The sequence below is a fragment of the Phaseolus vulgaris genome, chromosome 7, assembly GCF_000499845.2.
Source record: "Phaseolus vulgaris cultivar G19833 chromosome 7, P. vulgaris v2.0, whole genome shotgun sequence".
NCBI lineage: Eukaryota > Viridiplantae > Streptophyta > Magnoliopsida > Fabales > Fabaceae > Phaseolus > Phaseolus vulgaris.
In genome coordinates, this window is record NC_023753.2 from 3,671,455 (window position 1) to 3,684,871 (window position 13,417).

The window sequence follows — 13,417 nt, forward strand, 5'->3', positions numbered from 1 at the left end:
TAGTGAGTAGACAATCACAAGATATTGAAACTAACTAATGTTCCACACATGGTATAAATATCTTCCATAGACATGATGTGTCTACAAGTATAACTGGTTCGTTATTGAGTTCTATACAAAAAAAAAAATACAATTGTACGTACGTACACTAATTGCAGAGTTTCTGTTGCATGTGTGGAGAGGAGGTAAAAGATGCTTCCCTTGGGAGGAAGAAGCTTCATGCTCCTAGAAAGTAATCTTACCCAGCTAGGTTTAGCTGTATAATGAAAGTAATATAGGAAAATGAGAAAACCCATTAATATATCATGTGATTAGTCACATGATATGTATTGGCATGTGATGGAAAGATTGTGGAAATGTCAGAAGTATGGGATTTGATTAAGGATCACATGATAAGCTCCTTCCATTCCATGTTCTACCCCACTACACAACAAACACGCGGCAGGTTAAATAATGCAAGCATCATTCTTCTCCTTCCTCTTCAATTCCCTAAATCTGATTCTTTCACACAGCTATTCAGTGTTATTGGCTAAAAAAACCTTGAATACGTTTCTCCATTGTCTCATAGTTTTCACTCGTCACCAACAAACAAATAAAAAAGATTGATCCACTTCTGATACACCATTATACTTCCCTTCTTCTATCTTGGACACAAACTACAGCACCTTGCAACTTTCCTATGGGATAGTTCCAACCACCTGAGCTCCGTTCTTTTACCTATTTTCAGTTGTTGTGTTTTTACTAGACTCTGCCATGAAAACCTCTCAACGTGCTTTGGTGGGCCTCTTTGTCTTAATTCTCACATACTTCATCATTTGCTCTATAGTTGTAATCACTGGTGAGACTAGAAGTAATCTGATTGGCAGTTGTCCGCCACGGAAGCTGCTAGCTCGTGCCTCCTCCTGCTCTGCAAGTATAGAAAAATTGAAAATAGAATATGTGGCCACTCAGAGACCAGTAACCACAAGTTTAAGGAAGAATCCTCCAAGCAACTCAAATCCAACCCATAACAAGTGACTTTGACCTGATTTGTGCGTTGAGATCTCAATGGGAAGGAGGAATTAAGTCTAATTCATCTCTTTCTTCATTTTTGCAGTTTGGCCAGCTGGATGTTGCATAGGTAGGAAAGCTGGTTTTGCAATCAAAACACATTTTTGACTTAGTTGTTAGGACTCTTGAATTTTATTTTCGTTTTGGACTGTGAAAAAGTGTTCTCAGTTGATGTATACGGAACTTTATGTAGCATATGTAGCCTTGTTTTGAACTTCTGTTTTATTACATTAGATCACTGTTTGGTGGCAGGTTTCTGACAGTAGATTTTTTTATTTAGAGATTACTGAAAAGAAGTGTCCGTTGGTTTTATTATGGCAATATTAGAATTTTTACCTTTTTTGATGGATCAATCTAACATTAGTTTCTGACTTTAGAGTACTGATTCTGACAATCATCCTTTAACAAGCTGATCTTGCAAATGGCTCACAAACACTAGCCTTTTGAGATTTTTCTCACTTGATCTACCCTTGCCCATGGCTACATATAACATCAGCATATGAACTGCCACTTCCTACAATTCTTAATGCCCAAATTCTATCACAAATTACAAGAAAGATGAAGTATACTACCCCCAAAACTGCTATAGCTCCAAAATGAATTTGATTCTTCCTGGGTCAAACACAAATAAGTGAGTTCCTTCATCATCCTCTGGGACCTCAAGTGTTTCTGTTTTGTTTTTGCAAAACTTTTACTGAGTGAAATGGAATATTGATGTTTCTGAACTTTGCAATGAGGAGACATTGCTTTACTATAAACTTGCTACTGTGAGTGATAGGAGTATAGATTCAGACCATTACTTTCTACACTACCACATTTTCCTCCTACATTCAGTCTTTTGAAATACTCATTTTGCCCTTTGTGATTTATATTTCTTTGAAGTTCTTGTGCTTCTTCTGCTCTGATGTTCAGCTGCTGTTTTGGACATTGTTTTTGGAAAAGGATTGGTTGGAAAGCAAGGTTTTGTAGACATTGTTTGGAAATCAAGGATTGGTTGGACATTGTTTCCTCAAAGAGAATGACTTCACTGAGATATTTAAGAGCACCAAGGAGCAGTGAAAAGCAGCTCCCTAAGAACACGCCTATTGGATTCAATGTTCTCTACATTGATGCTGGCCAAACGCTTACCAATTTTCCTGTCGACTCATCAGCAGCAAGACTACCCTTTCCAGGAATGTAAGCAGCATTGGAAATAAGCTTATCTGCAAGCAAAACCATTAATCAACAGCAACAAACAGACATCAATTCCAAACTTCCAGATCCGGAGGTGAAAATTTAAATTCTGAATTAGACGTTCGGAATGCACTTCTGGATTGAACAGTAAAAAAATCCGGATTAACCAATTTATAAGTGAAAAAATTAATATTGGAGTGTAAAATCTGGAAATAAATTTTAGATTATATAATTCAGAACAACGCTGTAAAAATATAATTTTAGATTGTGTGTAATCCAGAGCATGATATTTAACTTTTTAACTTCTAAATTGTTTTTAATCTAGAAACTTTTCAATATCACTCAATCCGAAGACTTCACAATTAAACCGCATGGAAGAAATTTTTAACATTTCTCATGGTCTATGGAAATACAGGGAGAAAGCATAGAGATGCTGAAAGCAATAGTCATGATTCATGTTCTTATTCATGAACCTTCATTCTTCTTCTTTTTCATATGGCTTAGCCCATTAAACTAGAAAAGGAACTCAGTCCAATCAGAAAACAGATGTCTCAAGTGAGACGTTAAATTTTGTAAACTACTTTATTCAATTTGTTTTACTGATAGATACACTTTACATTCTTCACCTATACTCATGGACAAAGTATCCAGACCCGTGAAACATTAATACTCTTATTTGTTGAAAGTGTCTAATATTATTTTTAGATACTTCATGAATGTGCAATATAGAAATATAGAAGACTGTCCTCGTAAACTAAGATGGAAATTGTTCCCTTCATGAATAATGATTTATAAATTTTTTTAGTTTGGCAATGTCTAACAAATGAGTTTTTTGTTTGGTTTTACAGAGTTGCAGTTATATATTCTTTATGACTTTTATACATTTCTTAAATGCATATCTTGCACTATCCTATCATGTTATTTTTTACAATAATTGTATATGCGTATCATATTGATGAATCATAGCTTTTATAAGCAATGACTTACTCCTTCAACCAATAAATAATCATATGTAAGTATTTATGCGATTAACTAACTAACTGGTATTTATAAAAATTACTGTGTACATGTTTTATGTTGGAGTGAGGAAGAGCATTGACTGTTGTAGGATTTTAGAAAACCATAATAATCAATCACGATGCTGTCGAACATTTTATTACAATCTTGCTTTATTAATGCATTTTCACATCAATGGTTTCAAGTGAAAAATCTCTATTTACACTTAGATTCAACTTTCTAGGGGAGTGGAATAGAGGATGTATAACAGTTACATCATAATCTCCATGGTGCAGTGAGATATCTACTATTCCTCTGCCATCTGCTGTGGCAACATTAGGCCCAGTTCCCCAGTCCTTGATGAGCTTGTCCACAACATCCCCAGACGGAGTATTTCTGAAATTCTCATCCGCCAGAGAACTTTGCATGAAACCAGCTTGTGCTGGGCCAGCAAACATGATAATCCCTGCAACAGCAGGATGAGAATACGCCTCTCTTAGTACCTGTTCCAAGTACTCTGCCTGCTCACGAAATGAGAAAGAGGAGATTAAGGTAATGCAGTCAGTCACCTTGAAGGTATATTATGATTTAGTGACAACATAAAATAAAACTTTTACACTATTAAAGCCTTCTAATTAAACTTTACTTTGATACATATAAAACAATTTTTTAAAATTCATTTTAATCCATAAAAAAATTCATAACATGACTTATTGGGTGGCTATGTAATAAGCTGAAGTTTCTGTTATAAGTTGCAACTTAATGTTGATGAAATACCTGACTTGGTTGTGGATCCACATTGACTTCTGTGAGCCATATTGGAAGTCCAGTTGTAGCAAGAAGATCAAGAGATGATCTCATGTAAGCAAGGTTTGGCTGGCCAACAGCAAAATGGCCTTGCAACCCTATTGCTAGTGACATTCCAGCAACTCCTGGAAATGACCGAATCTCCTTAACTTTCTGTATATATTTGACAGGGCTGCCTATCTTATCCCCACTATATTCAATGGTGTTAAACTCATTCAGGAACATCTGTGTCCCTGGATCAAGCGCGAAAGTTGCTGCATATGCTTTTGCAGAGGCATTTTGGCCGAGGTTGTCCTCAAAGAAGTGGAAGTGGAGATTCTCATTCATCACATCCCATGCAATCACTTGTCCTTTGTATCTTGAAACCACAGACCTGGTTCTTTTTGCTGCTGCTTTCTTTAAATCCTCTGGTGAAAGGGTCTTGATCCATTGAGGCAGATATTTCTCATCGTCCCACAAAATGTTATGGCCTCTCACAGAAATGCCTTTCTCTTTGGCAAATGTCAGCATGGCATCTGCGATACTGTAGTCTTCCTGCCCTTGGATTCTCTCCGTACTATACCACTTCATCTCGTTGGTGAAAGTTGTGATTTTGAACCTTGAAGCAAACCAGTTCTGGTAATCTTTGCTTGTGAGGATAAAATGGTTCATTCCACATCCAAATGGAAAGTTCAACTTTGCTCCTTTTGTGATGACTTTAGCTCCATTCAATGCTGTTCCATTTTCATCGGTTACCTGGAATCTAACCTTCTTCATACGTACCTGCATGTTATAGATCAAGACTCGTTTATAATTTACAGTGATTTTTTTCAATGCAAGTTGGTCTTCTATTTCATTCATTCCTCTTAATGATCACATGCTTGAGTTTACTAACAGTTGGTGAACTTAAAGAAAGATGGTCTATCATGTAAATTAGGGTTAGGTTTTGCATTATTTTTACCTTCTCAATGCTGGCATCTTGTAGTGATCTCCACTGCTTTTTAGTGAATGGTTGTAAGGAAATATTGTCAGCCCATATTTCCACACTTGAATTCTTGCTCTGTATAGTTTAATCAACTTTCGTTAAGAAAACATACTTATAAGAATGTAAGACATCATTATTTTAGTCACTAAAATAATAAAATTTTAAAACAATATAAAAATATAATTGTTGTCTTACTTTCATGTTGGATTAGCATTTGACAATCCACATTTTCCACACAGTTATTATACAATCCATTTTAATTTTATATAATAGCTTTTATTATTATATTTGTTAATCAGTTTGAGTAAAATATTTTTTACTAAAATGAAGTTGTAAGTTGGCTTTTAAAATGTATTTTTTCATAGAAATTTACTTTTTAAAAGGAAAAGTTGTTTCATCCAGTTTTTCTCTTACGTATGCCGAATTATAGTAACATTAAATTAAATTATTTAATAAAAATATATTTAAACTATTGAATAGAATATTAATAAAATTATTGGTAAGGTAGTATAATATGGATGAATTATACCTTTTCTTCAAAACAAAAGAATAATTTTTTAAGATCTAAATAATTATTACTTGATAACGTGTTTTGAGATAGTGTAATAATAAAAAAAAATAAACTTTTATAATTATAAAGAAGGAAGGACAAAACGATGAGTGTAATGGTTTTATAAATTTATTAAAATATCTTTAAAAAAAATCATCATTTAACACCTATAATTTTTTTTAACAACCACTTACCAATTTCTTTTAACAACAAAATATACATATATTTAAACAATAAAATAAAAATTATTAGTTGGCTCTATAAAATATAGAAGTTTGTCAACATGCAAATGAAGCCGCAATAGCACATATGCCCTATAACTTTGTAGTTGAGTTGAATTTTGAGGAAATAAGCAAAATAAGACAAGATGAAAGCATAAGCATAATATGTTTTTTAATATGTTTTTGTTTGTTAAGAATTTGTGGAAGATGTGTTTGACCTCAAAAAGAATCTCCACAGTGCTTGAAAAGTTTGCAGTTATGCCGCCTTTTAGAAGGGTCCAGCATCCATGCTTTGCCATCACTTCGCCACCTCGTATCAGTTCATTTCCTTTTGCTCTGAACATCACTGACACCGTGTCACTTCCTTCACTCACCTGAAACCAACCTGAACATGGAGAAGGGAGAAAATGGTGATTCAGATGTTTCAGAAACCATGTCAAAACATTCCTCAAAGCTCAAATGAATCTTACCAGAAAAGGTGTATAGCACTCCTTTCCTGAGTTGGAGCTTCTGAGAGAAACTATCCAACGGTTGTTCTCTGTTGTGAGCAACAATGAATCTGTTTCCTTCATTGGATATTCCTTCTTTGATGGACCCTTTTCCAGACACTCTCCAACCCTCTATGTTTTCATCAAATCCTGGGTTTACTATAATGCCTCCTCCATATTCTGCTCTCTCAGCTTCTGCTATGCACTGCTTATTTTCAAACCAGTAAAATAAATCAATTCTTATTCATTTCATAAAAAAAAACCAATAAATTTAATTATTATTATTATTTTCATAAATAAATATCCAATTCAACCACAGTATAATACTATATATAATATAAGAAATAATTAATTATGGATTTTTTTATAATATAAATAAAATGTACAGATCTCACACCCCTTATACAATTAATTATAAAATTGGTTTAATTATTTCATTTTAATTAATATTATTCTAAAACTTTCAAAACAAATACTCATAAATAGTTGGAGTGATCCTTATATTTAATGACAGTGCATATAATTTAATAAATAAGCTTTCAACCATATTAAGAATAACTTGTATTGCTATATATTACAATAAAGTGAATGCATTATTAATATTTCAAAATAAAGTAATTATAAAAAAATTAATAATATTAATGCATTTAAAAGTTTCCTAAACTATATTTAGGGGGAAAATAGTCCCTAGTTATTCTTTTATACAGACCTCAAGAGTATATCTTAAAGATAATTATATTTTAAAAAAATATTTATTTCATAGCAAATTTTTGAAACGTGTTTTGTAAGATAAATTTTGATTCATTAAGCATTAACAAAATTGTTGAATCTTGAAAATTGGTGTTTTTACCCTTTGATGAAATAGATAATATATAAATAGATTATTTTATTTCCTTGATCATAAACTACTCTTAAAGATGGACAATGATGTTTTGTGTAGATTGCGATCATTGTAAAATAAAATTATGACGTAGTAACGTGAAGAACATTTTGCAAGTTAGTGGAGTTTTGAGATTTGTAAGTATTGGTGAGGAAATGGCATTACATCTGTAGTAGCAGAATAATGGTAAGACAAAGAATGGACGCCGTAGCCTGCACATATGTTAAAGAAGACGTATTAGATATATAGAAATGGTTGAAGTGAATACTCAGCAGCCATTGAAGGAGAGAGAAACCTGAGATTAGTAAAAGGAAAATGGTGATGAACAACGAGTTGCAGCCTTCTGCACAAACCTTCATCTTATCACTCATCAAATAAGCCCCACACAACATATTTCATTTTAGTGTAGGGGGTATATATTGACACAGTAATTTTTGAGTTTCACCCCATTGGGCCTCTTGGGCCGTTTATTTGTTTCTTTCTCTCAGCCCATTTTGGGTTTTTCTATATTAATATGTTGGATACCTTATACTGAAAGTGCACCAGCTTTCCATTCTCTGTTTTCACGTTTTTTCTCCTGCTTTCGCGAATCCGCAGTTTTCCTCATTAAGGTATCTTTGACACGCTCTGTTTCTCTGAACCCTGATTTCATTTCTCTTCTTGTTCTTTCTTGTTTTCTTCATGTTCTTGCGCTTTTCTTTTCCTTTCCTTCCGTTTTTGGTTATCCTTTTGTTTCCCATGGATATATCATAAAACTTAGAATTAACAATAATGAAGAGAGTTTTACTCTCCAAGAATCCTTAGTTTTTCAGAATAATTCAGAGAGGATGATATGTTATTATCTTTGCTGACAATTACATTTATAATACTTACAGTAACAAACTCTTTAACTAATTTTATTTATGAGCAGTTATCTAAAAATATTAAATCAATAATTAAAACAGAATAATAAAACATCACTACTTGCACTTAAGTGCATTTATGCTTGCACTTAAGTGCATTTATGCACTTATGTGCATTTATTTACCGATAAAAAATAAAATTTCCAACCAGAATAAATGGAAAAATTATAAAACAGTCACGTGATGATGATAAAAATGAAGCCACGATGAAATGTCATAGTCATTTCGTGAATAATGCACAGTTTGACAACGCCAATTGATCAGAGTATTTGGTATATATACAACACGATGCCCTTGTAGGAAGATTTGAAAGAAATGTTCTCAAAAAAGAACAATTACTTTTGTCAGATTTTTTTTTTATTTTTTTCAGGAAGTGAACTCCATTAAGTAAGGTGAAAGAAACATAACTGAAATCTAAGCTCTTGTGCTCGGGTATTTAAATGGCATAATTATTTTTGTATTGTCGTTAATTGATTTAATCATGTTTGTTTTGGATTGTAAGAGGTTACATGATGGAAGATGATGACATTAATTATATAAAATAATATTGATAGATATTGGAATCATATATAAATATATATATATATGATAAATTAAATTATTAATTACTTATGAACTGAATTCACATGTTACAGTTTTTCAAAAAGTGTTAAACTCAGAAGCATTGGATTGGCATGAGCAAAATATTTTGTTATAGGGTCGATAACAAACTAGTGTAAATTTTTTAAGTTTTAGACTTTTATAGAACTATTTTTATCCAAAACTTTGTTTAATTTTTTAGTAATTACAAACTTTAGTAGTAATTATTTTAAATTTATTATTCATTTAAGTTCGTTTTACTTATACTTATAGTGTAAAAAATTGTAAATGATTCACAAAGAAAAATGATATTTTGACAACTCCTAAAATTATATATAACTCTTGATGTGATAAGTTTAAAAATAAATATATATGATAAAAGATAAGTTTGAAATTAAATGATATAAAAAATATTAAAATAATAGTATTGAAAGTTGTATAATAGGGTGAGGTTTGCACCCACTCTATACCATGTTACAAAAATGGACTTTAAGCCTAACTCAACCCCATAAAACCGGCTCATAAGATTAAGGTTTGCACCACTTATATACAATGAAAGGCTCTAATCTCTAGTTAATGTGGGATCTCTAACATATTCTTCCACCACCTCAATGAAACATCCCCATAAAATTTTGAAATGCAAAATATAATGATAGTATATATTAGAGAGTTTGTTTAAACAGAGGAGTTGTTATTTGAAGGTTCCGATTTAGTGAAGTTTATGAGTGATTCTTGGTGGTTGTTGAAAGTAAAGGTGAGTTAATGATTTTCGTTCACTTTTTTATTTTTGTTTTTTTTTATATATCGGAGATGTTGGTACACCTCATTTTTTGAAACACATATCGGTTGGGTCTATTTGGTATATAAAATTGGATTCCGTATTCTATGTCAGATTGACCAACTTCGTATGTATTGTAAATTTACATACCGAATTGTGTTATCCGGTATACAATACCGGATCAATTTTGTATATTGAATGGACCAATCCAATTTGTTTAAAGAAAATGCATACCAGAGCAAATCGGTATCTTCTTCAACAACATAGGAAATAAAGATTAGAGAAGGTCAAAAAATGGGATTCAAATAAACAATAATTTAACTTAACTACTCTTGTGCAAATGCTCTCTTCAACCATAGCCATTGAATGCGCTCAAATGTTCTCTCAAACTCACTCCTGCTAGAAAAACAAAGGTGTTGTCGCTGGAGAAAAAAAGAGGTAAGGAGGTGCACTGGTTTCGAGATAGAATGGTTAATGGAGGGTGTGGGATTATGAGTGAGAGAATTAGGATTTTAAAAAAATTTAAATAGGTGCATAAATGACCTTTCACTTTTTATATGGAGGTGTACGAAATGATTATGTAAGTTGAACTAATTTGTTTTAATCCATCTCCCATGACTTGCAAAAAGTTGAACGGAAGATTGACCCATATAAGAATTGGAAGTTAGTTTTGTTAATTCAAAAAACATATGTTTTACTAATTATATAAATGTTATACATTTATTCATACTACTAAATTTATAGATAAAATAAAAAACAAAAATAAAAAATACGATTACCACTGATAGAGTAAATTTAAAAAATATATGAGATTAAATTTATATCTAATAGCACCTATAAACTGAAATATGTATATCTTTATGTTTAATTTGGATAAGTTGTTATGAAAAAATTAATAATATAGAAGTTTATGATAAATAATTTTACAATAATGTCTATTAAAAAGGCAAGGAATAGTGAAAAGTGATAGTAATGAAAATTTTTCTTACATATATTCTTACCAAATTAACTTAGTTCCTTGTAAGTTCTCTTGACCCCTTAAATTATCAAACAAAACATAGCACAAAGATAAACATAAATTCCATTTAATGTGACAAAAAAGTTATTAGAAGGATAGGAGGGAGACACACATAAATTATTTTAATTAATAAGATATATATAATATTTTATTATCAAGACCAAAATGCATTTTTAATGATAGATCTTTAATAAAAACCTTAAATACAAAATCTATTATTTAGAAGATGTTACACTAGAAAGTTAGAAAGGATAAGATATCGTGAACAGATAAAAAATTGTTTTACATTAACCCTCAAGGTTTTTAAATAATAAAAAATATTATATTGTGAATTCTTTTATGCTAGAAATAATTTATAAAAGTATGAAAATAAATTATTTAAAATTTGAACGAAAAATGTAGTCTTAAAATAAAAATTGAATAAGAAGATATAAAGTAGTGTCTGAAAACAAGATATTGCAATGAAGCTCAATCGACCAATTTTTGAAGGACTTTGGTATTGCTGTCAAAGCCTTTGCTCTCACACCCTTCGTTGTCATCTTCGGCCACTCTGTTTTATTTTGGCAGGTAACCATTTTTCTTGCTCTGTGTGTTTGTTTGTCCTTTCAATATCTGCTTATATTCGGATTATAAGCTGAAATTCGTTTGTTTTTTAGGTATTGTTGGTTCACGCTTCTGGTCTCGTCGCTGGTGCTTTCAAGGTTAGTTTTTGAGAGGTTAACTTGTTTCTCTGGGTGGGTTTAATGTACCATGTTGATGGGTACAAATTGATAGATGCATTTCTCTCTCTCTCGAGGAATGACGCTTGTGATTTCCTTAATTTCTCGTCTTTTGTTTCACATATAAGATGCAAATTGCAATTCTCCTCTTTTCCTGTCCAAAATGGTATGATTGAAGTGCTGTTCAAATTAACCCAAGTTCGAGGAGACCTAGTCTGTACCGTAGCTACGGAAACTGTGGATATGGGTAGGGAGTATAATTGATTCATGGTGTGGGAATTGCATTTCAAAATTATAATAAAACTTTGAAAATGAAGCGTTATAAGGGTATAGTTAAATGGATTTGGTAGAGAAAAGTGAAGACTGCTTGTATATGTTCACACGAAATTATCAAATACCAAAATATATGATGTTTAAAATGTGATAGGTCTAACTATTGTGCTATCTTATTACACCAAGTTCCCTACAACAAATAACAAAGTCCTCGAATCTAATAAAATATCAGAAATAAAGAAGGGCATGAATAAAAAAATTTAATTTTTTACGTTGAATGAAAAAAATTTGACAGTAAATGTACGAAAAACCATATTTTACGTTGAATTTTTTTAATCGACCACCTTTTACATAAGATTTGAGAGGAAGATACCAATCATACAGTTCTTGTTGGCCCAACAAGAACCTCCCTTGCCCAAAGGATTTTGACGTTAGTTGATTGCGAGCGATAAATATAAGATCATGGCAGTTTGAGACAGAACTACCTCAAATTTGAATCTTTTGAAAAATATCTGTAACCTTTGCCAGTAATTTTAATTTGGGTGAACCGTTGGAGAAATCAAACTACGATATTTGAGATATCACAGCAATATTGGTCGTTCTAGTTCCTCAACCATTTTGGTATTTTTTATTTTATTTATTAATTATTCTCCTTCACTTTTCTTTCTCCTGTGATTGGTGCTTGCTGAATGAATGAGAATCAACTTTTGGGTACCAATATAGGCATTTCTTTGCACCTTTGATGACTTCAGGCTAAAATTTCAATGTAGTTAATGTTACCTGTTCCCTGTTTGTGATAATGCTTATTCTCTTTCTTGCTTTTCACTGTCTTCCTCTCTTTCTTGGCACAGGAATAGGGAATGAGGGGTTTGCGAAGCCTTGAGGTCTGGAAACTAGGAGTTGTCAACTATATTGATGCATTGAAACTGCAGGAAAAACTGGCCTTGGATAGAAAGCTTCATAGGAGATGTGATACTCTTCTGTCTTTGCAACACCCGCCTACATACACTGTTGGCAAAAGGCAAACTGTTCACAATTTGTTAATCCCCCAGTCAGAGTTGGAAAAAATTGGAGCTGAACTTCACTACACACAAAGGGGAGGAGACATTACCTTTCATGGTCCCCACCAAGCCATTTTATATCCTATCATATCACTTCGTGATATTGGGCTTGGTGCTAGGAGTTTTGTGGAGAAAATTGAGTCAACCATGATTGAACTGGCTGCAATGTATGACGTGAAAGCTTGTCCTGGACAAAGTGGTGAGACTGGGGTATGGGTTGGAGAAAGGAAGATAGGTGCTATTGGCGTTAGGATATCGAGTGGAATCACTTCTCATGGGATGGCATTTAACATTGATCCTGATTTAAGCTACTTTAGGCACATTGTTCCTTGTGGAATTGCAGATAAAGAAGTAACTTCTTTGAGAAGGGAGACAAATGTTGTCCTTCCCGAGGGAGAAATAGTACAGGAACAATTGATTTCATGTTTTGCCAGAATCTTTGGTTATAGTAACCTGATTTGGAAAGAGGATGCTTCAGTTTAATTTGATAAAGAAATTGAGTGGGATTCAGTTATTTGAGCTAGCAGAAAATTGTAGATATTTGTTTATTCTTTCATTCTTTTTCAAATCTTTAAGTTAATACAATTCTTCCTTATTCTACATATATGCATAGATTCGTATGCCCTTGTTTGTATGATACACATAAATTGGTCAAATCCTCCGCATTCTGAATTTTTTTGTGAATGACTGATGGTTGATAATGATAGACCTAATTCAATACATTGATTCCAAGATTTATATAATATGTTCTGTTGAATGACAAAATTACAAATACTCTACTCTACAAATTCTGTTTGTGACTTAAAAAGTAGATAATAATAGTTGAATTTGAGTACAATGGGGATGAAAAAATGCATCTTAGCAACACTAGATTTTGAAACCATTTAAACTGACGTCTAATGAGTACTACACTTCTTAAATACTGAGTGTTTGGTATGTAGTGTGTTGTGATGCTAGC

General features: G+C 32.3%; 2 protein-coding genes across 2 annotated transcripts; one reads left to right on the plus strand and one right to left on the minus strand.

Annotated features, from left to right (window-relative positions):
- Positions 1-3,395: 3,395 nt before the first annotated feature.
- On the minus strand, positions 3,396-7,488 carry LOC137828883 (endo-1,4-beta-xylanase 5-like). The gene is made up of 7 exons (XM_068635628.1): positions 7,425-7,488; positions 7,295-7,341; positions 6,232-6,454; positions 5,980-6,146; positions 4,967-5,065; positions 3,997-4,788; positions 3,396-3,740 (listed from the first exon to the last, which is right to left on the minus strand). The coding sequence occupies exons 1-7, from the start codon at positions 7,486-7,488 to the stop codon at positions 3,396-3,398; spliced, it is 1,737 nt and encodes a 578-aa protein (XP_068491729.1).
- Positions 7,489-10,844: 3,356 nt separating this feature from the next.
- LOC137828691 (octanoyltransferase LIP2, mitochondrial-like) lies at positions 10,845-13,063 on the plus strand. The gene is made up of 3 exons (XM_068635371.1): positions 10,845-10,973; positions 11,063-11,107; positions 12,250-13,063. The coding sequence occupies exon 3, from the start codon at positions 12,259-12,261 to the stop codon at positions 12,940-12,942; it is 684 nt and encodes a 227-aa protein (XP_068491472.1). The 5' UTR covers positions 10,845-10,973; positions 11,063-11,107; positions 12,250-12,258; the 3' UTR covers positions 12,943-13,063.
- Positions 13,064-13,417: the final 354 nt, after the last annotated feature.

What these genes read in the sequence shown, in the direction of transcription:
- LOC137828883 (XM_068635628.1), bottom strand. Translation starts at nt 7,488, where the DNA reads ATGAAGGTTTGTGCAGAAGGCTGCAACTCGTTGTTCATCACCATTTTC. An exon ending in ATTATTCTGCTACTACAGAT is followed by an intron (nt 6,455 to 7,294) that starts GTAATGCCATTT and finishes GAAAATAAGCAG; the next exon opens with TGCATAGCAGAAGCTGAGAG. An exon ending in AGTGCTATACACCTTTTCTG is followed by an intron (nt 6,147 to 6,231) that starts GTAAGATTCATT and finishes CTCCATGTTCAG; the next exon opens with GTTGGTTTCAGGTGAGTGAA.
- LOC137828691 (XM_068635371.1), top strand. Translation starts at nt 12,259, where the DNA reads ATGAGGGGTTTGCGAAGCCTTGAGGTCTGGAAACTAGGAGTTGTCAAC.